At 41.4% G+C, this 26,394-nt stretch overlaps 1 protein-coding gene across 7 annotated transcripts in view; it reads right to left on the bottom strand.

The window, feature by feature from the left end:
- NOSTRIN (nitric oxide synthase trafficking) overlaps positions 1–20,979 on the bottom strand; it is a 65,192-nt gene extending 44,213 nt beyond the window's left edge. For 3 of the 7 annotated variants that reach the window (XM_014860486.3, XM_014860491.3, XM_070508056.1), the window contains exons 1-2: positions 20,671–20,941; positions 8,702–8,787 (exon numbers count right to left, since the gene is read on the bottom strand). In XM_014860486.3, coding sequence (XP_014715972.1) covers positions 8,702–8,787; positions 20,671–20,697 — 113 coding nt within the window. In that variant the 5' untranslated portion in view covers positions 20,698–20,941. Of the gene's footprint in view, positions 1–2,311; positions 2,365–8,701; positions 8,788–20,670 lie in introns of all 7 variants that reach the window. The other 4 variants (XM_044768757.2, XM_070508058.1, XM_014860479.3 and 1 more) reach the window with 3 other exon arrangements.
- Between the last annotated feature and the right edge of the window lie 5,415 nt (positions 20,980–26,394).

Genomic DNA, 26,394 nt, shown 5'->3' with positions numbered 1-26,394 from the left:
TGAACACCCCTAGAATGAAGGCTCCAGGAGGGTTGAGAATTGGTTTTGCTCACGGCTATGTTTCTAGGCATAGAACAGGGAGTGGCATGTAACAGGCACTTGGTGTGTATGTCTTGAATGAACGAATGAATGCACGGACTTCCCATCAGATCTTGGTTAGAAGTTTTAAGTGGTCTCCTCTACAAGTCTGTTCTTGCTTCACGACTTTTGAACTGCAGAACTATTTAAATGTGTTCCCACAAGTGTGAGCTGTGCTCAACTCTGAGGTCAGAATGCACTGCTTTCTAACACATGGAATAGCTGGACACATAGACCCTTTCCTGGTCCAGTGCTGACCAGAGGGCTTGTAGGACTTCCCTTCCCAGCACTCCATTCTTTTTCGGAAGGTGCTCATAGAGCATTAAATATGATGAAGGATTTGCAGTGCTCAGCTCAGTGCTGGGCACCAAACAAGTTCTTAATAAATATTAATTTTTTTAATGTGATTGTTATTATGGATCCAAAAGGATCACTAAACATTCAGAACACCCCAACTATACAGAGGTGGGGAGATGTGATGGAAAAGAATCCAGTTTGCTCATCTGTCAGCTCCAGAACAATCCTGAATGGCTCCTAACAGGAAAGGTAATGCTGTCAGGCACAGCCTCTTCCTCAGAGTTCAGTTTCACTTTTAGAGCGTCCTTGCAGCCCGTCTCAGAGGCTAAGCAGAAACAAACAAGATAACTACCAGAAGGAAGTGTTTCTTTCTTTTAAACCGTTAACTTAACCGGAGTCACCGGAGGAAGAAAATAAATTGGGCTTTAGTGGCCAGAAAGGGAGAGAGTCCTGGGGCTTTGAAGCAATCGGCCTTCTGTTTTGAGCCTAGCATTCTTCATTCTTGAACCCCCGTAGCTCTGCCGGCTTTCTCTTGAGCAGGGTAGGAAACCAGCCTAAAGAGATGCAATTCCCACACAGCATGTCTTGTTTTGGAAGACTTCTCTTTGCATACAATTGTCTTAGAAATCTGCAGCAGGGCAGACCTATAGTTTAGCAGGTTGGTGCATAGCTTAAAAATTCCTGTAATCCTGCACATTACATTTGTGTCGCAATAGTGCACTCCTGACAAATGTGTTGCCATCACCTTTGTAACATGTTGCTGATGCTTGACCTGTGTTCTGCCTATACACAAAATAGTGACATCCAACATGTATTGGACATTTACAACATGCCAGTCACCATTCTAGGTGTTCTTGGGATATTGCATCATCTAATCTGCAATAACGCCCATCAGGTAGGCTCACTTACTCTACCTGTTTCATGGAGGGGAACAGCAAGGCACAGAGTTTAGTCAGTAACTTGCCTGAGGTCTTGCGTGAAGGTGACAGAGCTGGGATTCAAGCCCAGGTAGCCTACCTGTCTAGCCACTCCACCCTCCTGCCTCTGAAATTGTAGGGAAGAGGCTGGAGACAGAATTGCAGGCGAAGTCAAAGCTAAGTACTTTTTAAAATTAACACCACCTCTCACTTCGCCCTTAATTGCGGTGTTCTGAATCCCCACAGCTCCTGGCAGCTTAGCAGCTAGAAATGCAATCCACAGCAGCCTCAGCACAGACAGAATGAGCCCCCTGGGGCCTCTTCCAAAAGTATCTGTGCAGTCGTAAGGTGGTTTCCCGCGTGGGGAGGGGCAGGTGTTAAGGGCCTGGAAAGCGGGAAAGGAGGGGCGTCTGATATCAAACGTCACCGAGGTAGCGCTGTGAGGCTGGCTGAGTTGGACACAGACTCACTGAACAGGACTACTATATCCTTCGTCTCTCTGCCTTCAATATCTTGGTGACCCTAAAGGGTTTTAAAACCGACATTCAAATCAACCAAGCAAAGCAGGTTGCAATCATCTCTTTTTGCATTTTAAATCCTAATGACCATTTTGAAATCCTCAGCAGATTACTCTGCAAGTCAGAAGGAAATGAAATGAAATAGGGTTGGGAGGATGGGTGTGGATCCGCAGGGAGTGGAACACTGCTGCCGGGCTTCCTTTCTGGAAAGACTGCATATGACTGAAAAGCTCTGAATGGCCTTTACCTTAACAGAGGTTAACAGGTAAATTCCTCCCCAGAGAAAATTGCTCTAAGAAGCCGTGTTCCAACTGGCAAGTGTGGAGAGAGCTGTCACTTTTGTAAGTCAGAATGTTTGTAAATTGGAACAAACACTGCAATGTGGCTCATCCATGCTTATGGTCGAATAAAGCAGCATATGTGTACTTGCAGAATTCCCGCTAAATAGAAATGAAATGACCTTGGCATTTTCCCAAGGCAGAAGTGGCAATGCACACCCACCTGGACATCAGTTTCTTCTCAGTCCTTTGAAGCGAGCTGCTTTATCATGGTTTCTACATGCAAAGAGAGTCAAGAGAGGCAGAGCTAATCTCAAACTGAGACATGTATTTTCATTCCCTCATTAAAATAATCAGAAATAAGCTTGTAAGAGCATTATGCTTAATGTTCCAGCCCTATAGCTACCTCCTCTAATAGGAGCTGACATTCCTTCTCTAAGCAATTGTCTTGGCACGTGTGAAATTGATGACATATATATATTTTGATGGGTAACTCAATCTCAGAATATAACAGTGAGTTTTAAAGATCCTGGACTAGGGAAATGGCATGCAAATGACTCTTAATCTATTTATATTCCAATTTCCTCTCAGCGTGTGGAGGCAGGTCAATAAATTTTCATTAGTAATAATGAAGACTAACCAATAAGTCAAAGACCAACATTTGTCTTAGACGTTAAAATAAATTACACTTTTGAAAGAAAGGAAAGATGGACAATATGTGGTATCAGATTCAATATTTTAGATAGAGCACAAATTAAACTGTAAGAATATAAGTGATCATGTAAGCAATTTTAGAGTACCCTGCTCTCATAAAATTGAGATGATAAAAAGTAGTAGAAAACAAAAATTGTAGCTGTCCCCTGTGTCTATGAGGAATTAATTAAAATTGAACTAAGACTCTCTCAGGCTTGAAAACTGCAGGTAACAGAGCCCTCCTTTCGTTAGGAATTAAGAAGGAATTTCAGTAATTTGAAAATCTTTGTTCATAATATCACCTCCATCTCGCTTCCTACTTTCCACCAGCAACATCTTCTGGTTTGACAACAGCTGACATTTCCCACCCAAGCTTTATCAGTTTCTTTTGAAAGGCAGTGACAAGTTCATCTTACAAATAGGCTGTATTTCAAAATTAGTTATTAGCAATTTGAAAGACATTTTTACACAGAAGCTCTGCTATTCGAGATGCTGGGTTCTCTGGCTAGCCCACAACACCCACTTCAATGTTATTGGTTGCCTTAATTCTGGCTCCTGAGAACAGCATAAGAGAGTGGAATGGGAGGATGAGACCTCGTGACACCTTCTTGAGTTTCCAGTCTGAGAGTCCCTCTGGGTCACTGCTCACTCCTGGCCCAAGGAACCCATAGCTATGGGAGTTGTAGCTCTTCCGATCCTCTTTGTCTGTTAATTCCTGAACTGAGTGAGTTTATGTGGGTGGGGGAAGCTAGGTAAAATGGATGAGAGAGGTGGTTTTCAAAACTTTTTAGCTGGGAAACAAAATTTTATACAGAATCCCACTCCCTCATATAAATACTAGCGAAGTTGTTCTGATTCGGTGGGAAATGGAATGAAGAGGGAGCAGAGCCCTGCCCACTTAACCTCCCCAGCCCCTGAAGTGATCACTCAGGACTCCCCATAGACCTCTGTGATACCAGGTTTGAAAGCCAGTGGACTTGATGACCACTGATGTCTCTTCTCATAGAGGACCCCAAGACTGTGAAGGGAGCTGGACCAGAACCACCTGAGCATGTTGGGGCTCACACAGCAGTGCCCCAAACCGCCTGCCTACTTGGAACATGCCCTCACAACAAGCCTGGGTTGGGCTGGGTAGAAATCAAAATGTATCATCTTTTCCATATCCCTATCTGTAAACTAGGGATGGATGAGAGTACATTTATACCCTCGGGTTGTGAGAATTAAAGTAAAAGAGACCAAGTATAAGACACAGCTAATGCAGTGCCTGATCTATAGATTGTGCTGGATAAATGGTCTCTTCTGTGATGTTATTATTCTTTTCTAATTTTTATTCAAAATAATATGCTACATACTATGTAAGCAAATTTCTTTGACACATTCATTTATTGCTCTTCAGAAATAGCCTAACTTGAGCTTCTTAAAAGTTATGAGCGCCTGAAGGCACAGAGCCACTCATACATTAATCATTCATTCACTCAAGGAATACCTACTGAATGCCTGCTCTGTGCCAGGGTCTGTGCTAGCCACGTGGGATACAAAGACCCTCAAGGAGTTCAGCCTCCAGGGGAGGAGACAGATGACTGAACAGGGAAGAACAGTGTAGGTCAGGAAGAGCTATAGCAGAGCTAAGCCCTAGTTCTACACATTTCTGAGGGGCACTTTTTTGAGACTGGGGGCTGGAGTCAAGGAAGGCCACCAGAGTGGGATGACTGATTCTTGAAGAATGCATTGAATGGAGCCTGGCAACAAAGGTGAAGAAGCATCTACCAGGCTGAGGATACAGCTGTACAAATGCAGGGATGGGAGTGGTGGCAGGGACTCATGGGGGTTGACTACAAGTGGTTCAGTAGGATGATGAGGGGCACGGATCATGGAGAGAGAGAGAGAGACAAGCAGGATAGAAGGCATGGCCCAGATCGCAAAGGTCCTTTTATAAAATCTATGAGGGCTAACTTTTATACTAAAAGTCATGGGACTCTCTGAGGGGTCTTAAATAGGGTCATAGCTACAGAGTGCAAGATGCATTAGAGACATGGACGAGGCCCTACCCAGCTTGCTAGTTGAGGCAACTTTGCTTAGATTAGAAAAAGGAGATCCTCTGAAAGGACACAACTCTGAGCCACAGTGCAAGACTTAAGGGCTGAGAGTGGATTGGATTTCTGTCTCCACTCAGCCCCTCAGCCAGGTGGCTTTGTGCACTGTACAAACTGCACAGCTGCAAGGCAGTGCCCCTGGACTGAAGAACAAGTTAAGAGATTTTTGCCAGAACAATGGCAGAAGTGATGAAATGAAAAGAAAGCTAGAGATATAAGAGGTGTTTAGAAGAGAGAAACATGAACAATTGGTCATAAGTTGAGATAGAAGGGGTCATGGGTGGCTCCCAGGTATTGGGCTTGATTGGGTGGGCAGTGGTCTCGGACACCATGGTAAAAAATCCAGGAGTACCAGCTTTGGGGAAAAGTAGATAAACTCTGTTTTGAATAGGTTGACTTTGAGGTTCCATGGGACTCCTGTGTGGAAATGTCCAACAGACTTTTTGATATATGGTTCGAAGCACAGATAAGACATATTGTCTAGTAATATAAATGTGAGAGTCATCAATATGCAAACAAGAGCTGAAGCTGTGGGAGTTAAGATCACCCAGGCTATGGGTAGAGTAGAAAAGGTGAGGATTATCAGAGATTTCACTTCAATCTTTTATTCCTTCATCGGCAGTGCCTGCAATGGATCGTGGATAGAACAATGATCAACTATACTTTCTTTTTTATTTTTTTAATTAATTAATTAATGTCTAGAGCAGCAGTACTTGCCATTTGAAAACCTGCTTTTAAACTTTCTTACAGAGGATCAATTGATTTTCCCATCAAATACTGTCTAAACGTTAGCTGTGAGGGTGCAGAGAACCACACACTCAGAAATAGTTTCTGGGAATGAGCCTTTGTCTTTTTAAGTCTGATATGTACTTGTCTAAAACAGAACCTGATGACTTTGGCATCAGGCACCTTAGGAGCTGCTGGGTGTCTCTGGCTAAATCTGAGTTCACTATTACGAAAAAGGAAACTGAAGCGACTAATTGGATAAAATTGGATAAAAGAAGCTAAGCATGACCATGAATTGCAGAACATCCAGGCAAAATGGCGTTTTGGTAACAAATGCACTTTTCTATCATCACCCATTAGAAATGCAAGAAGGCACCTGAGCTTGGAAATGAAACATTATCTGGACCCGCAACTTGATTGTGATGCTGTCTCTTATAGCCACGTGCTAATACAAAACTGTTAAGTGGAACCACATTCCAATGGACTCTTAAACAAAGTGTCTAGAATTGTTAGTATCCAAGGACAGCAAAGACCTTGTTCTAATAATGTAGGTGAATAATAAGAAAATAAACTCTTAACTCTCTTTCATTTATTTATTAAGTCAACCTACAAGTATTTACTGAACTTATTTTATGTGGCTGGCACACAGTTCAAAGAAGCCCCGTGTACTCCCTCACCAGATCTTTCATTTTGCTGACCACTGGATTTGCCTTCATGATTCTCCATGTCACAAGCCTCAGTGGAAATGCCCACTGTATGTATTCCAAGAATATCATTTTGCTTGTCCTGTGGGGTTTCCCATTACCTGTCTACAATTCTAAGTAACAGCATAGCTTCTTTTAAAGAGTACTGGCTTTCCAGATTTTTTGTAATACAAGGGGAAAGTATCATCGATTCATCTGTAATAAGCCCACCCATTTAAGGGGAAAGTAAACCCAGTTTTCATGACTGGATAACTGCTAGGAAACAGCTTTTTATCTTTTGCATATCTAATGAAGTAATTAGTGAATTCACAGAATGGGGCAAATAAAGTCAAGTGTTAATACCAGCTGTGTTCTGACCATCCATCCTTTTGATATGGTTGTTATGTCAACTCAGTTCAAACACCAGAGGAAGAGACAGTGACTTCAGAATCACTCCCCATGGGAAATAAATGACCCAATCTTGAGAAGTAAAGTGATCTCTGTCTTTGCCAGTTGACGTGTAGAAATATAGTTAAAAAAAACACAGTGTGCCATATATTCATCAATTAGTAGAGAGTCTGTGTCCATTAGAAAACAGCTCTCCCAAAATACCGACTCTTTTCGTGCAGCTGAGCATCCTTCGGCGTACCTCCATGATCACACAGCTGAGCAGAGGAAGGAAAGCTTAAAGCTTAAATGTGAGGAGACAGTGCCAAATGCCAAGTGCACAGTTATCAGGAATGAATATAAAGCAACTCAAAAACAGCACCTTGGTTAAGAGGAAATGACTTAGTTGTATGAGGTTACCTTTACAAAATGTTCATGAAAGCATCTATTGCATCAACCACCTAATTATCTAGCATAATTTTTTGGTCTAGGTAAAACATTAGATCCTCTTTTTGTATTTATACTATGAGTTTTTATCCCAGAGTTGTGCATGTAATTTTGCTGACCAGTACTATTCTTCAGATTTTCAAATTCTAATTTCTGCTCCATAAGGAGGTAAAACCCTGAAGGGAGATATCTTTAGCCACCCAAGTGTTTCTTCTTCATTGGAGCTGGTTTGCCACTCTAGAATATGGGCGGGAGGGTTTTGCACATGAATAGGTCTGGGGCAGATGATAGCCCTAGGGAGCAACTTCAGGAGACCAGGTAAGAAAGGAAGGTTCTGAGTGTATATAAATTAGATATGTCTGTGGAAGGATGGAGATGTGGAGTGACCTGGACAAGGGGAAAAAAATAAGGCAGTTTCAGAGCAGTGACTCCCCCAAATAACTGCACCCCAGGTCACAAGGATGGCTAATGTGTGTGCAGATTCTTTTGGATCTGCAGGAGGGAGATGATCAAATCTAGGTAATGAATTGGATTTGTATAATAGTTAACTGGCCTTGTTTTAAATAATTTTCTCTGATTGATAAAACTATTTTCTTATAGAAGATATCTCCTCCCAGATTGGTCTTCCTTCTTCCTCTCATAGAATCAAAGCGATTTGGCTATTAAGGCAGAAGTAACTTTTTATTTTAAAATTTTTTCTTTTCAACTCCATTTTAACAATCCTGGTCATTTTCTTTATAAAAGCCTGTTTGAGCTCCCTCGTATCTTTCCTTGGCCTCATTCGCTGGACCCGATAAAGTTAATGGTCTGCTTTACTCTTGACCTACTAAGGCAGACTGCTGTTAACCCATGCGTCTTTGTTCTCATGGCACACATGCGATATTTTGAACTTGAAACGGGTTACCTTAAAAGAATAAACAATCTCTTCTGAAGGTCTCTTTAGAGCTGATTATTCTAGAGATGTCTAGATGTAGGGAAATGGCCTAAAAAACCCTTTATGGCCCAATTCAGTCCTTGAGTTCTCTAATTTTAAGCAGGAATTTTTGTAACTTTCTTGACTCATTTCAGTGTGCTCATTTCAGCACAGTGAGCAGCTTTACATATGATCACATCTAGTATGAAGAGATGATACTGAAAATGATGACTTTTTATTCATCTATCCATTCGTTCATCAGACAAAAGGCCAGGCTCCATGAGCTCAGCTTGCAAAGATGAGTAAGACACAGCCCCTGCTCTCATAGAGGAGACACAAACATAGACTAATAACTGCCATCAGTGTGAGAAGTACAATAATGGGCATACCCACCAGGGACAATGGTGGGCCCCGGGAGGAGGTGATAAACTCATTCTGAGGAATCAGAAGAGCCTTTTCAAGCAGAATTACTTCCTGTTGTTTCCTGATTTTTGTGGAACCCAAGTGATAAATGTGCAATAGAGGAGAATCATTCTTCAAACCAATCTCTGAAGTACCAAAATATAACACTGCGTTCTGGAAAGTAGGACAGCTTGTAATCACTCCTCCAGTCGTATCGCTTGTTGCAGCTAAAGAGGAAGAACTGCTTATTGCAAACGTGCATTTTGTACCTTTGCTGAAGAACGGATGTGACCTGCTTGCAGAAATTCTCTCCATTTTGAGAAAACTCCTTTAGGTTCTTGTACACTTTGTTATACTGAAAAAGAAAAGATGCACAGAAGGATTATGAGCACTTCCACACATAGAACTCTTATAAATTCAGAATACTGCTGTAATGATGACTGTCATTTTAAATGATCGTGTAGCTGGGATGCATACCTTTTGAATGAGTTCTTAAAATAAAGATTAAGTCTCTTCTGCCTATATGTGAAAGATCCTGGAGAACATTTCAAAAATAAAGTTGGTCTATCTGTTTCTTCCTAGGCCAAATGCAAACAATTCAGCAGTGGGGTGCATTTAGAGTCTGGCTTCCTGACACCCCTATTGTTCTCAGGAAGGTTAAATGTACATCCTGAAAGACACTGAGTAATTATTTTGTTTCTCCCTTCCAAATTCCAAAATAATATTCCTGGGCCTCGTGACAAACCTTGAACCATTAAAGTGAGTGTTTCTTGGTTGACATATGAAAACATAAGTGAATAACATGTTAATAAAATGTATCCTAGTCCCCTCTGTATCTCATTAATTCTAGTAATAAGAATGTTATAATAGTGAGTTGAACGTTTGGTTGAACCAAACCTTTGTAAATTTATAAATAAACCTTTATAAGTTTATTTATATATGAATTTGGCCTGCAGACCCAATCAAAAGCGCTTGTCATTTGATTTAGAACTCCACAATATTATTCAGAAAGTTATATTTGTAAAGGTAGACATTGATGACAATAAACTTTAAGTGCCCAAATGGAAGGAGTAAATATGAGCTGATTCTGCAGCATTTCTGACACAGAGCAGGTGAATTAGGCAATGGAACAGTCGCAAACACACTCTCTTATAGTTTCCATGTGGGAGGTGCGATAGCCAATTGCATTTTTCACAGTGAGATTTTACACACAGGATGAAAATTCTATGCACGTTGAGTGCCGTGTTGTGGTTCTTTGTTCATACAAGGAGCCAGCCTCTTCTAGCATTCAAATGTCTCCAGCATGCAGCTGGGCACCAAGTCGAGAACTTACTGAGTTGCTTACTGAGTGCCTATTATGCAGCTGGCACACATGAATCCTCAGGGGCCGGGCAACCTTTCTGTGCGCACAGTAGCACATGGTATGCGGTGCTATGGCCACAGAGGAAGAAGGGACCTAAAGACATGACCTGATCCAGGTCCCTCCCTTTGGGAGTAGAATGGACCCAAACCTAGGCTGTAGACCCACAACCAGTGGGACAGTGAGCTGGAGAGGCAGCTGTCACCACTGCTCTGGCCCATGAGAATGTGGCTCAAGATGGCCAGATCTTCCAATTTGTCCAAAAAAGCTGAAATAAGGATTTGCATCTGAAATATGACTTTTAAAAAAATGGTAGCAAACAATTCACAAATTTGAACTCTGCAGAGCAAGCAAAACACACCTCTAGTGTCGTCCAGGTGTAGCCTCTGTCATGAAGACATGATTCCCCTCTGAGAGTCATGAGACTAAAATCACTATTTGGCAACGAAGCTTTCTCATTTTTATGTCCGTAAAAATAACTTGTCATCTATGAATGACATGACACTGTCAGCCCTCCTTCCTCCTCTTACAGGAACAATGGGAAAGTTTTAGTGACCATTTTAAAGTTGTTTAGCTTTCTTTTTCACTCCTCTGTTACCTAAACATTTTTACTAAATTCTCCCGAGCCTCTTATTTTCTTCCCATAATACCAAATAACATCCCACAAAACACACCTAGGCATCATGAGAAGGAAATAGATGAATGTTTAGCAGGGCACATGCCCCTGGAATAAAGTCATTTCTCAGCGTTTCTTTTCCTCAGGTGTCGCCATGTGACTAAATGCTTCCCAAGGAGATGTAGATGAAAGTTCTCTGTGGGGTTTCAGTGAAGATTTCTTCCCCCTCTTTCCTGACACTTGGACTTAGAAATAATGGCTGATGCCATAGGTGGTCTTCAGGATGGACACCACATGCTAAGATGTGGAGCAGAAAGAGCCTGGGTCCCTAATGGCTCTGGGGACCACCCTACCAACCCTCAGCTCTGCTTTTGGACCTGGTTTATGTGTGAGAGAAATACTGCAATAGGATTTTAAAAGCCATTTTTATTTTGGGTTCTTTTTTTTATTATGCAGCTGAACATAGTTCTAATTCATACACAGTCAACTTTTTATTTTAAATTATGAAACACTTTTATGTTTTTGTATTTCACAAAATAATAATGATACAGAAAGTAATAATGACACACCCATTATGTACTCACTACCTAGGTTACAGAGATATTAACACTTTGCTTCTGCTGTCTCTTTAAACAACTACTTTTTCTTTTTTGTAATTTCTTTGACTATTCTTGGGCATTTATTCTTCCATATGAACATTTATCTAATTATAATTTTTTTAAATCCCAGTTGGGATTCTAATTGGAATTGCATAACATATATATATCAATTTGGGGAAATTGGCTTTTTTATGGTATTTAGACTTCCCATCCAAGGACATGGTAAATCTTTTTATTTGTTCAAATCTTATTTTATGTTCAATAAAATTTTATGATTTTCTTTATAGGTCCTGTAGCTTTCTTAATCAAGTTATTTAGAAATATCTCACACGATTAAGCTGTGTATTTTTATGTATTGTCCTGTCTGCTTCTCTCTTCAGCCCACAGCAAAAGAGAAACAAAGATTCAAGAAAAACACCAGGGGAGCATGTTTAAGAGAGAAAGATTTGGATTCGTGCTTGCAGAATGAGTTTTTCTGCTCTCAGGCAGGAGCTGGAGATGGGAGAAGAAGACAAAGCAGAGACGGATTGGAGGAATTTGGAGCCTTTAGAGCAGGAGCGAGAAGAAGCTCCCATCAGGACAACCAGGAGTAGAAGGAAGAGACTCTGAGATGAGCCGTCCTGGCGGATGGCCCGCCATCCCCCGTCATCACTGGAGGACAGTCTGCATCCACCAGTCCTGGGGAGAAAATAGGGAATCTCAGATACCATTTGTGAAGATGGAGCATGCAGGGGAAACCTTGCCCCCAACCAAAGTGGAAATGAGCAGAGCCAGTTGAGAATTTTCTATGTGCTGGGGCTGCAGGGGCTGCTGCATTTCCCAAATTTATCTAACCATCAAAACTCTCCGAGACACATTTTTAAAAAACTACCTCCAGGGCACCAGTTCTAGGAAGCCAGACTACCCTGAAAGTTTATAAACCAGTGATTCAAGAGTCAATTGCCATTAGAGGGGGTTGGGGGAGACTGTGGCAAAGTGGAGAGTGCCTGTTTTTCCTGAAGGCACTCAAATTCAACTTTTTAAGGCAAGAGGCTGCTCAAACAAAGCACATCTTAGGGCTCCAATTGACCCTGGGGCTGCCAGTTTCAGATTTTGGAAGAATGAATTCCTGTTACTTAATAGACTAGTACTATCTAACTTTTCTTACATCATAGCACATCTAGAAAATGACATTTCTACTGGGACAGTGTAGTAAATGGACAAAGTTGTCCCAGGCAGAGGGAACTGGCCCATGAGATCTGCCCCCTCAGCAACACGCTGCCAAATTGAGGGCTGGGGGGATTTGAGTCTCAGATACACCTGAAACCCATTCCCCAAACTTCAGGATGCCCAGGCACACACAGGAAGCTCTTCAATATGTTACATTGTCGCTAACTTCGTGATCAGATAAGGGGGGGATGTTTTGCTTATTACAGCAATGGAGAGAATCTTTCCCTTTGACCCTATATGCACTGGGCACTCCCTGAGAAAGCCTGATCCAGACTGAGATAAAGGTGATATGAATAAATAAGAGTTGCTAAGACTATGTCCATTATTTCAGCATAACTTCTTCTTTGGGATCAATGATTCTGTACCTTTCATTATACCATCTACTCAGACATGAAGACAAAAGCTGTGAAAAGCAGATTTGCATAAATGTCAAAGCAGATCCCAGAGACCATCTCATCCATTGTGTGTGTGTGTGTGTGTGTGTGTGTGTGTGATCAGAAAATCTTGGAACTATCTGCATTAAGAGGGGCATCTCTTGACCCTGGCTTTGGCTCTCTCTCTTCTATCCCACTTCTCCTTCCTACCCCATTCTCATCCACCAGAGAGGCCTCTCTGAAGGGATTCCATGGAGCCCAGTTTGGAAACCACTAAAGTCCAATCCCCTTATCTGATAGTTAAGGCCCAGAGCTGAAGATAAACTCATTAGTTAGGGACAGAACTGTGATTAGAAATGTTAGGCGAGCGAAGCAATTAGAAAATGCATCAGAAGTAAATATGTTTCTAAATGGCTAATCAGTATAATCACACTAGGTTTACTCAGAGTGATCGTTGGTTACCTTTAAGTGTTAGCAACAGTATAGAAGGGTTTGCCCTGGTCAAAGTCATGTAGAAGGGGAATTTTTGTTGTTCTTTCCCCAACCATTGAGCTTTCAAATACCCCACACCCTACTGGATATTCATTCCAGGAAAGAACCTACTATTGATCTTTTATCTCCATATAAATTTACGTTAACATGCTGTTTCTTGCTGGGGTCGTTAAGTACTGGAAAAAAACATTATGGGTTTTTTCCCTGATAAAGTGATTTCAGGCTGGTGGGGGAATATTTGGGATCTTTCTGAGCCCCTAAAAATCCCTTCAGCTAGATAACTGGTACACAGACATCTCCCATTCAGCTATTAGAAAAATGTTTCTGCTCAGCACTTATAAACAAATTCTGTTGTATTAATATTATCATCACAAAAAAATTAGTAATCTAGGCAATTGGCACATGAAATGATTAGACAGATGACTTGTGAATAATATAAAATGCACTATATCAACATTGGCCCAGATGCTCTTTCTGACTTTCTACGATTTGAATGATTAAGAAGGTTAGATTCAGTTATTCTAGAAAAATCCATTTTTATTCTAGGTGGAAGTATGAAAAGATTTTTTGGGGGGAGAATGATGATGCCCATAGTGTTAAATAAGCCATGATATTCCACTTACATTTAGTTAAATAAGCTTTTGCTGGGTGCCCTTCACATGCCAGGCACTGTGCTACTGATTTCAAAGCACTGCCCCTCTAACTAAGGGGTTACTTGTGTTTATTAGGCACCTGTGTAATATTTGAATCTCCATGGCAGGCTGTCATAGATTATGAGATATAGAACATTAAAGAACATGGTCTACTTTATCCCCTCCTCCTTTTACTTTGCAGATGAAGAAACAGAGGCCCAGAAAATATGGAATGGCTTGTCACACATCTCACTGATGCACACTGGGCATGTTGTGGGCCAAGGGACATCCATGCCAGAACCAACCTGCCTCCTCATCTCTGTAGCATACCAGAATCCTTCAGGAACCATGGACCATTGCACTAGCATCTGTTGTTTTAGTGCCAGTCAACATCCTGTGACCCAGGGTAAGACACTGAGATGGGAAGCTCAGGTTGGCATCTGAACTAGGCTGAAGGAGCAGCCCCACGGCCTGGCACTGTTTCAACAGCTGATGAATTTAAGGGAAGGAGCTGACTGTGTGGATCCCAGACCCGCTTTGACAAGTCCTACTTGGATACTATAGGACTCAGTAAAAGCAAAAACTTGCTTACAACTTGTTATTTGATTTTAATTTCTATTGCATTCATAGGAAAGTGCTACTTTTTTTTAATGATTGGATTGTTTCATTTGAAATAATTTGATCCTGTCTATTTCATTGCACATGGATTTGAAAGTAATTTTCACTGGCATATTTTTAGGCTTAGAAGCTAAGCTCACAGGTATGGAGGCATCAGGGCCCAGAGTCAACTCTTTTTCTTTTTAAAAACAGAACTTTCAAAAACCTCCTTCAAATAAGTTCTGACACTCTCAAGATTAGTTAAAAGCCCTACACAGCATTTAGGCCATCTTTGTGCTACCTTGGTGACTAATAATTTGAGCATAGATGCTGACCTAGCTCTTTGAGGTTGAATGGCCCAGCCATCAGCCTATCATCTTGCCCAGTGGAGCATAACCTAAAAGAATAGATTTAAAAATTTTTTTGTGTCATGGGCCCCTTTAGCAGTCTGGCAAAATCTATTTTACTGAGAATAATACTCTCAAATGTATAAAATAAAAGAACAGACATGCCAAAATCTGTGGGATACAACAAAAGTGGTTCTAAGAGGGAAGTTTATAGCAATTCAGGCCTACCTCAACAAAGAAGAAAAATCCCGAATAGACAATCTAAAAGCACATCCAAAGGGACTAGAAAAAGAACAACAAACAAAGCCCAAAATCAGCAGAAGGAAGGAAATGATAAAAATCGGAGCAAAAGTAAATGAAATAGAGACTGAAAAAAAAATAGAAAAAAACTAATGAAACCAAGGGCTAGTTCTTTGAAAAGATACACAAAATTGACAAACCCTTAGCTAGACTCATCAAGAAAAAAAGAGAGAAGGCGCAAATAAATAAAATCACAAATGAAAGAGGAGAAATTACAATGGACACTTTAGAAATACAAAAGATAATGAGAATACTATGAAAAGCTATACATCAAGAAATTGGATAATCTAGAAGAAATGGATAAATTCTTAGAAACATACAACCTTCCAAAACTGGACAAAGAAGAAGTAGAGAATTTGAATAGACCAATCACCAGTAAGGAGATCGAAACAGCAATCAAAAACCTCCCAAAAAATAAAAGTCCAGGACCAGATGGCTTCGCTGGTGAATTCTACCAAACATTCAAAGAAGACTTAATACCTATTCTTCTCAACTCTTCCAAAAAAATTGAAGAGGAGGAGAGGCTTCCTAACTCCTTCTACAAAGCCAACATTATCCTGATGCCAAAACCAGACAAGGACAACACAAAAAAAGAAAATTACAGGCCAATATCACTGATGAACATCGATGCAAAAATCCTCAGCAAAATACTAGCAAATCACATATAAAAATACACTAAAAAGATCACACATCATGATCAAGCGGGTTTCACTCCAGGGATGCAGGGATGGTTCAACATCTGCAAATCTATCAATGTAATACACCACATTAACAAAATGAAGAATAAAGATCACTTGATCATCTCAATAGATGCAGAGAAAGCATTTGACAAGATACAGCATCCATTTATGATAAAAACTCTAAATAAAATGGGTATAGAAGGAAAATACCTCAACATAGTAAAGGCCATATATGACAAACCCACAGCAAATATCATTCTCAATGGAGAAAAACTGAAAGCGATCCCTCTAAGAACAGGAACCAGACAAGGATGCCCACTGTCACCACTGTTATTTAACATATTATTGGAAGTCCTAGCCAGAGCAATCAGGCAAGAAAAAGAAATAAAAGGGATCCACATTGGAAACGAAGAAGTGAAACTGTTACTCTTTGCAGATGACATGATTTTATATATAGAAAACCCTAAAGAATCCATGAAAAACTTTTAGAAACAATAAAGGAATACAGTCAAGTTGTGGGATACAAAATCAACATACAAAAATCGGTTGTGTTTCTATACACTAACAATGAAGTAGCAGAAAGAGAAATTAAGAATACAATCCCATTTACAATTGCAACAAAAAGAATAAAATACCTAGGAGTAAACTTAGCCAAAGAGGTGAAAGATCTGTACACTGAAAACTATAAAACATTGTTGAAAGAAATCGAAGAAGACACAAAGAAATGGAAAGATATTCCATGCTCTTGGATTGGAAGAATTAACATTGTTAAAATGCCCATACTTCCTAAAGCAATCTCTAGATCCAATGCAATCCCTATCAAAGTTCCAACAACATTTTTCACAGAAATAGAACAAAGAATCCTAAAATTCATATGGAACAACAAACGACCCTGAATAGCCAAAAGATCCCTGAGAAAAAAGAACAAAGCTGAAGGTATCACACTCCCTGATTTCAAAATATACTACAAAGCCATAGTAACAAAAACAGCATGGTATTGGCACAAAAACAGACACACAGATCAATGGAACAGAATCCAGGACCCAGAAATAAATCCACACATTTATGGACAGCTAATATTCGACACGGGAGCCAAGAGCATACGATGGAGAAAGGAGAGTCTCTTCAATAAATGGTGTTGGGAAAACTTGACAGCCACATGCAAAAGAATGAAAGTAGACCATTTCCTTACATCATGCACAAAAAGCAACTCAAAATGGATTAAAGACTTGAATGTAAGACCCGAAACCATGAAACTTCTAGAAGAAAACATAGGCAGTACGCTCTTTGACATCAGTCTTAGCAGCATATTTTCAAGTCCCATGTCTGACCGGGCAAGGGAAACAAAAGAAAAAAATGAACAAATGGGACTACATCAAACTAAAAAGCTTCTGCACAGCAAAGCATACCATCAACAAAATGAAAAGACAACCTAACAATTGGGAGAAGATGTTTGCAAACCATTTATCAGATAAGGGGTTAATATCCAAAATATACAAAGAACTCATACAGCTCAACAACAAAAAAACCAACAACCCAATTAAAAAATGAGCAAAAGATCTGAACAGAGATTTCTCCAGAGAAGATATACGGATGGCCAACAGGCATATGAAAAGATGCTCAACATCATTAGCTATCAGGGAAATGCAAATCAAAACTACAATGAGGTATCACCTCACTCCGGTCAGATTGGCTATAACTAACAAGACAGGAAACAACAAGTGTTGGAGAGGATGTGGTGAGAGGGGAACCCTTGTATACTGCTGGTGGGAGTGCAAACTGGTGCAGCCACTATGGAAAGCAGTATGGAATATCCTCAGAAAATTAAGAATAGATCTACCATATGATCCAGCTATCCCACTGCTGGGTATTTATCCAAAGAACTTGAAAACGCAAAGGCATAAAAATACTTGCACCTCTATGTTCATCGCAGCATTATACACAATAGCTAAGACTTGGAAGCAACCTAGGTGCCCATCAAGGGATGAATGGATGAAGAAAATGTATATGTACACAATGGAATACTAGCCGCCATAAGAAATGATGGAATCTGGCCATTTGTGACAACATGGATGGACCTTGAGGGTATTATGCTGAGTGAAATAAGTCAGAGGGAGAAAGTAAAATACCGTATGATCTCACTCCTAAGTAGAAGATAAAACAATGACAAACAAACACATAGCGATGGAGGTTAGATTGGTGGTTACCATAGGGGAAGTGGGGGGGAGGGCAAAAGGGGTGATTAGGCTCACATGTGAGGGGATGGACCATAATTAGTTTTTGGGTGGTGAACATGATGTAATCTACACAGAATTCGAAATATATTACGATTTACATCTGAAAAAAATAAAAATTATAAGAAAAAAATAAATAAAATATCAGAATCACAAAGGAAGGTGTATAATTATTCAACATCTACTTATAAAAATATATTTCAAAATCATAGAGGTGGGCCCCGTGGCCGAGTGATTAAGTTCTGGGCTCTGCTTCGGCCACCCAGGGTTTCGCCGGTTTGGATCCTGGGTGCAGACATGGCACTGCCCATCAGGCCATGCTGAGGTGGCGTTCCACATAGAACAACCAGAAGGACCTACAACTAAAATATACAACTATGTACTGGTGGTCTTTGGAGAGAAGAAGAAGAAGGAAAAAAAAGCTTGTCAGTAGATGTTAGCTCAGGTGCCAATCTTTAAAAAAAAATCATGATACTATGGGTGCTTTTTAATTAACATACTAAATAATAAATCTTAAGAATTAACCAAGTTTCTAAGTCACAGTGAGTGTAAACAATAATTCTAGGTATCTATAAACAACCGTAATCTTATATAAAAATATACCTGATTTTTATTGACGACAAAGTTACAGACACTGCAGTAGTACTGGGGTTTGTTGCCTATGTTCAAAATTGAAGGGAATTCTAAATTTCAGTTAGAAACTGGGGAAAATAAAGAGGTCATGTTTTTCACACTGATTTCCATATGTGGGTCCACTGGAGCAAATCAGGTCAAGAATTGTGGCTAAGCCAAGGCTTTATGATCAACTGTGTTCTGTGCAAACCTAGGGGCTCGTGGAATGGGACATTGTGCAAATGGTTATAGCTGTGGGACCTTTTTGGTTTCTTCATGAAACTACCTAGCATTTCATGAAGCATTCATTTGCATCCCCTTGTTTTATTCTGTTCCCACACTGCTGCCTCATCTTTACACAGCATTGTTCCCCAAGCACAAGCTAGGGCTGCATCAGGAAATCAACTTGAATACTTGATGAAGATGAAACAATTGCGAATAAATAATGATTCCATGCCAGGAGAAGATTTAGAAACCCTCACTGAAGGGATATCCGCCTCTTCTTGACTCCCAGACTACTTTTGGCAGCACTGGGTGCATAGAGATGACCTTCAAGGATTTGGACAAGGATAAGAGTCCTTGGCGCTGTGATTCAGCGTAGGGAAAAGAATTCTCCAGCATGTTAGGGAGGGAGCATTAAGCTGACACAGAGATGTGGTGATGACCTGTCTTGGGGGCTGCTCAAAAGGAAACGTTTCTCCTGGTCCCTGGTCTCAAGGCAGCCTTGGAAAAGCATGTTAGGCATTTGTGGGTTTTTTTTTTTTCTTTTTAAACTTAACCTGGCCTCAGTTTCCCCCTCTTCTATCTCATTCTTCCCTTGGTCTTGCCTTTCTTCTTTGGTGCCTGTTGTTGGTACCAAATTTTTGCCGCCACTTATCCTGTCCATGTCCCACTGAACCACCCCTATGCAAAAAATCGTACAAGTATGAATGGTGAGAAAGGAGAGGAGTTAACATTTTAGTAAGGAAGCAAAGGCAAAAGTGAAAAATAAACAAACAAATAAATAAACCATAAAGGACTTTTTAAAAGTTATCTGTGCTTACCAACGGAGAGAAGATTCGGTTGGAGGAAATTAAAGGGAAGAAGTTTCACTCTTAAAATCTATGTATAACCTTATTGTCGGAATTTGTTTTTACATGAGATATGTTACTTTTGTATTTAAAAAAGTAAAAGCAGGTGGAGGCTGCTAGCACGTTGTCATTATTAATATTACTGGCCATTACGTCTTCATCTCATTTAGCTTGTCTGATTCACGAACTCATTCTGTGGAATAGCAACTGCAGAGCCCTCTTCTCTAAGCCCGTGCTTTTCTCATCCATCGAACAAATACAAATGTAACCAATAATTGTTGACCTTTTTGTTTATGACTTTATTGCAGGCCCCGTTTATCTGCACCTCCACCATTGTTTTTTGTTTGTTTCTTTGTTTTAAATAAAATCTTGAAGGATGAATGCAACTCCCTGCTTCTGATGTTACCAATTTTAAATTTTTGGCATCATTTATTTGGATAACACTCTGACCACCCTTGATTACTTTATTTCCTCCCCTCTTTATTTGAATTGTTCCTCAGTTCCTAAATTACATCTCTGCTATTGCTGCTAATGACCTCACGATGTCTTTGGAATTTTGACCAATCTTCTACTTTTGGTAACACTCCCCGGACTGAAACAAACATGCTGGTAACCTGTCTGACAACCACCACGGGCCAGACAGAGCGAGGATCTGTCCTTCCTCCTACAGGACTTGCAATTCTTGACTTTAAATGATATGGGAAAATATGCAAAAACCTTCCACCCTAATTTCCTTCTCAGAGCCCGAAATTGGCTACAGACGCTCTATGTGTTTGTGTATCCACTCTACACATGATGTTGGCTCCATAGGTGTATGTCTTAAGAATGTTTTCCAAACAGTCACCATCTGCATGCAAATCTGGTGCTATACCCACTCAAAGTTTTCCCAAGAATATGAGAATAAAAGATGACAATTACCTCCCGTCATTTGTTAGAAAAGGCTCTGTTTTAAATTGAACCAAAAGAAAACCGCAGACTTCTGTACAACAGCCAATATCTAAACATGTTTGGCTTCTGAGCGTCTCAAATTTCTTAAGTTAAAATCCGGTAGTACATATTTCTACCCCTCAGCCACCCTTTCACACACAGGCACGCAAACCACGCTGAGCTACTCACCGAACAATCTGTCAGTGGGTCCCTCATGTTGAAATGTTTTCTGCTTCTGTCCTTTTACCTACTCTCCAGCATTCGGAATGCTGCAATCAAGGTTGGGTGTGTCCGGGACTTCCGGGATTCAAAGGGCCTAGAGTACGTCAGTCCTTGTCAAACACCCCGAGGAGGAAGTCCCAGCCCTGGACTTTCATCCCGTTTGTTTCCTGAAAAAGCCAAGCACTGCTCTGGGTCAAGAGAGCTGGGGTGAGATGGTGAGAATGCCTTCTGTGAATCCTCAGAGGGCAGAATACTGAGTCCTAAACTGCCTGTGTGGCCTTGAGAAGGCCCCGAGGCCATAGTGTCCCTGATAATTCAGTCACTCAGGCCTGATAAGAGACGGATGCATATTCTCTTAACTCACTGTATAATCATATTTTTTGTTTTCTGTATTTTATGGTGCTTTGCCATGTCGGGGCCTTTTGGACTTGGGGAGGAGGGTCTGCCCTCTCCAGTGTTAGCTAACTCCTAGAGAAAGCAAACAACTTGCCTGTGAGCACGACTTTGATATGCAAAACAAGCAATCCAGAGCCCAGACCCCAACCACCTTCTTTATCTAACTTTTACACACCAAGTCAACAGTCCCCCTGCCCTAAATCACCCCAGGGCAAGCTACCAAACAATTAGGACCACACCCATATAACTATAGTGGAAAATGTCCAGGGAACATTTTCCTGGGAGCTCTTAGGGAGCAGGACATAACATTAACTACCTCTCAGGACCTAACTCAAGCCCACCCTCACTCCCAGCCCAACAGGACCAAGAGATAACCTACCAAGTTAGGATGAATTTTTCTACTTTTGGCCTCTTTTTTTTTTAATCACTGAAAAGGATAAACAGAGGTAGAAATAAGCCATCAGCAACATATTTTTTCTTTTTCTTTTTCTTTCTCTTTTTTTTTTTTTTTGGGTGAGGAGGATTGGCCCTGAGCTAACATCTGTTGCCAATCTTCCTATTTTTGCTTGAGGAAGACTGTCACTGAGCTAACATCTGTGCCAATCTTATTCTATTTTGTATGTGGGACGCCACCACAGTAAGGTTTGATGAGCAGTGTATAGGTCTGTGCCTGGGATCCGAACCCCCAAACCTTGGGCCGCTGAAATGGAACGTGCAAACTTAACCACTACATGATTGGGCCAGCACCAGCAACTTATCTTTATTGCTTTTTCTGCACCTGTGGTCCCAGTTGTCAATCCTTAGATTTCCAGCTAATGTCCTGTTGCCTTGGGACAGCCATTTGCTGGCCTGTGTGGGCAGCTTTGCTCTGATGGGCAGGCTCCCAGCCCAAAAGAAGCTCCATCAGCACAGGCCAGTGGAATACTTCAGAGCTGCCCAGGCGGCTCAAGCTCCATTCATCTGCCCTGGGTGTGCAGGCTCCATTGAAAGTCTTTAGAAATAACGAATGAAGGCAGGGGGTAGGGAGGGACAATGAAGGAGGAGAGCTTGCCCTGCAACCAGAGTGGAGAGGAGGGATCCTCAGTCAGGCACCGCATTCTCATACTTAACAATGTCCTCCCCTTAGCTTCACCAGAGGAACTCTATCACTGGGGGGTCACAACACTGAGTGGGGCGAGCATTAGATGAGGCAACCGCATATATTGAAAGAAGTGTAGAGACATTATAAACTGCGGTTGATAACATGTCAGTCACTCAGATGCCCACCGCGGGGTTCCCTTCCCTCAGCGGTTGTAGATAAACTTGGTTCCAGGTCCTGGGCAGCTCTGTGTCTTCCACTTGATTCCCGCCATACTTGGTCTCAGTTCAGCCCCAACTCAGTTCAAAATGGAGAGATTGGCCTCCCTTGCCAGCTTCCACAAGAAATGTCATCCTGCCAAGCTTGCTGTGGCCTTTTGTGGCCTATTGAACACTGGTAGGACATTCCTACACGTGTGCTCCTCATGTGTGTCTCTCCCAGCATGCTCCCAGACATCTGCCAAATTAAAGCAACTCCATCTCGCCGCAATCGTTCTCTCGCAGACTGTAGTCAGGGCAGCGCGTGTCCTGGCTGAATCTGCACCGAGAATTAGAGTTTGGCTCCTTGTTGATCTTCTCAGACAGTTGTTTGAATCTGCAAAAAACTTTGATTTTGGAGATCAGAAAGGGGGTTGTATCAGTCATCTCTTGTCACAATAATGCTGAGTAGTAAACAGACAACCCAGTGGCTTTAAATGACACAGATTTTAATTCACAAGTCTGTGGTTTAGCTGGGTGGTTCTTCTGGGTTCTCTGGCCTCACTTATGTGAAAGTACGTCATCTACACCCTGTGGATCTTGGCCGGGCTTCGCAGGGCAGCTCTTCTGGGCTCTGCTGGGCAGGTGACTGGCTCTCAGCGGAGGCAATTTTTCATGAGCCACAGTGCGACCCAGGCTGTTCTCAGGGCATGGCAGAGGAGCCCAGGGAGTGAGTGGAACTCAGGCTTGGAGCTGACGCACTGTCACATCAGCCACATTCAGCTGACGAAAGCCAGTCACAGGCCAGCCCAGATTCAAGGCGGTGGGGGAGATTTCACTCCTTAATGGGAGGAGCTGAGTGTCTTGTTGCAAAGGGCAAAGATACCGAAAGGGGCAGAGAATTAGGATTAGTTTTATATTCAATCCACTACAAAGGTCAGTCAACATTTGTTCTTGAGTGGCTAGAGAGATAAAGCAGAGAGGACACTGGAGGGGGTGGGGCTGATAAATGTCATCCTCTCCTTTCCCCCAATTCAGCTTCAGGGGACACGTTTGGAACTTCAGTTAGATTGAAGTTAGGGGGAGAAATAAGAGGAGTTATATTCACAAGAGAGTGTAGATACGGGTTTGGAGATAGAGTCATTCTCCCCACTGATCCTACACATATTCTGCCAAAGAACACAGCAAGGCATGCCTCCCCTGGGTGGAGGGGAGGGCAGGAGGAAGTAACCAAGCTGTTTCCCTAAGGTGTTTCCAGCACCTGGGGCTGTGGCTGGCCAGGCACCTTGGCAAGGAGGCCAGATCAGGCCAACTTGAGTAAATTTGTCTTTGCCCGTGTGAGAACCGCCCCCAGCTTCATGACTCCCAGAAATGGCCCAGAGGGCCTGGGAAGAGGAAGCTGAGGTCCTGCATGCGCAAGAAGGGGAAGAGCCTTGTAGTTTTGGAATTAATGTTAACACAACCTCATTTGTAGCTATAGGTTGATGAGAACTGTATATAATGAAGCATGTCAAAGAAGGTATATTATACTTATTTTCTAAAAGATTTGGTGCCCAAGGGATCCTTTTGAGTTCTCTGTCCTCTGGTTTGTCTCTGGCCATAGGCTTCTGGCCTGCACTCATTCTCTGGCTTCCTTCCAGCCCAGATCTCCAGCTTGACTTACTGTTTGACCCCTCAGATCAGAATCTTCCTGCTTCCTTTCCCAGTCTATGCTCAGCATTCACCTTCCTGGCATGGCCTATCTGCAGAAGGAAAACCTGCAACGGACTCCTTTGGGTCTGGCCCAGAACATACTCCACTGCACCCCTCCCACCCCGTTTTATGCTGCCTCCAAGGAGAGTCAACAATCTAAGTACATGTTTTTTAAGTGCTTATAAGCAGATGTTGGATGTTGGTAAGTTAGTAAGAAATAATGTAATAGAGGTTAAGCGTTATTCAAAACTTGCCTTGGAAGTGTCTTTACTAGCTAAGCATGCAAAGAATTGGAAACAGCAGAAACATTCATCAATAGGGCCCTGGTTAAATACCTTATGTTAATACAAGCTCACATTTAGAGGACTTACCATCTGTCAGGCACTATTCTAAGTGCTTTACAAATATTAATTTATTTGATCATCATAGCAATCATTTGAGGTAGATATGTATTATTTTGATCCTATAATATACACAGGGAAATTGAGGCACAGGGTGGTTAAGTGACTTCCCCAAGGTCATACAGTTGGTAGCTATATAGCTGGGATTTATGTGACTTCAGTTCTTCCATGTTTCATTACTACACTAAACTGCCACTCAACTCAGACGATGGCATACAAAACATTCAAAAAATGAGGACAGAGTGCAAAACATTTAATTATATGTACTGATTTAGAACTGCATTTGGACATCAAGAAGGCAAAAATCATGACTACAGAAGAACAACCCAACTTTGACGGAGGCAATGAAGACATTGAAATTGTTAAAGATTTTGTTTACCTTGGTTCAGTCATCAGTTTAAATGGAGACTGCAGCCAAGAAATCAAGAGAAGACCGAGGCTTGGAAGGACAACAATGAGAAAATTAGGAAGGATCATCAAGTGTAAGGACGTGTCATTAGAGACTAAGGCCAAGATTATCCACAATCTTGTATTCCCGGTTACCATGGATGGGTGCGAAAGCTGGCGAGTGAAGAAGGCTGGGATAGGAAAAAATTGTTTCATTTGAAATATGGTGCTGGAGGAGAGCTCTATGGATACTCTGGACTGCCAGAAAGGTGAACAAGTGGGTCCTAGAGCAAATTAAGCCTGAACTATCTATTGCTGGAGGCAAAAATGATAAAACTGAGGCTGTCCTATTGTGAGCACATGATAAGAAGGCAGAATTCTTTGGAAAAGATAATAATGCTGGGAAAAGTAGAAGGCAGCAGGAAAAGAGGAAGACTAAATATGAGATGGATCGACTCCATAAAGGAAGCCCTAGGCAGGAGTCTACAGGAGCTGAGGAGGGCTGCTAAGGACGGGACACTGTGGACATCACTCATTCAGAGGGTTGCCGGGAGGCAGAGCTGACTTGACGGCATGTAGCAATAACAACTGACTTAGAAACAGGTTGCAAAAGACTGAGTATGAGTCCACTTTGGTACACGTATAAGGAAAAAGATCCAGACACATATATACAAGACAGACAACAGCATAACTCTGAAAGTTGGGATTATGGAGGACTCTTACTCTCTGGGCCATACATTTTGACATAATTTTCATACTTGAAACAAACATGTATTGCTTAGAAACCAAAAAGAAAAATAACATTTTTAAAAAGGATAAAAATTATGCTAGCTTTAATTTTTAAAAAGGAAGAACCAGTATGTGAAATGGCGACAGCAGGCCTTGCTGGTTCATATCTCCAGGACTGTGCATAATGCTGTTCCTTCTACTGGAATTCCTTCTGCTTTTATGCTAGCCTAGCTGACTTCTACTTATCTCTGAAGTCCAAGTTGTGTCATTTCCCCCAGACACAGTACACTCTTGCCTTTGTACTATTGCTATCCATTGCACACATCTCTTACGATTCACTTATTCCATTGTGTTGAAATTATTAGTGTAATGCTCTGCCTCCCACACTACTCAGTGAACTCCTTATAGCAAAGGACCTGGAGCAAAGTAAATGTTCAATAAATAATTGTTTTTATTTCATTGAATTCAATACTGAGAAAGTGACCCCTTTAGCTACTTCCTCTCCATTGACAAGACAGGGATTATTGCCTATGAGTGGGCCTGTATCATCAGCTCTCAGGAAGCAGAGTTCAAAACACTGGGAGCGAAGATAAGTGTGACCTTCTGGGCAGGAAATCTAAAATGGGAAATGGCTGACAAGCACTTGGGAGTCTGACACTCTGATTGAAAATGGCCTTGACAAGCAGGAAACTGAGAAGGAATCAGAAGAATCCCAAGAGACCACTTAGAGAATATCCATGGGGATTTGTTGGTTAAAAAGATATAAACAGATGAGGTAAGAAGAGTCTTGGGACCAAGGATAAAATCAAAA

This window comes from Equus asinus, chromosome 4 (assembly GCF_041296235.1).
Source record: "Equus asinus isolate D_3611 breed Donkey chromosome 4, EquAss-T2T_v2, whole genome shotgun sequence".
Taxonomy (NCBI): Eukaryota; Metazoa; Chordata; class Mammalia; order Perissodactyla; family Equidae; genus Equus; species Equus asinus.
This window is presented reverse-complemented; position numbering and strand designations above follow the sequence as displayed.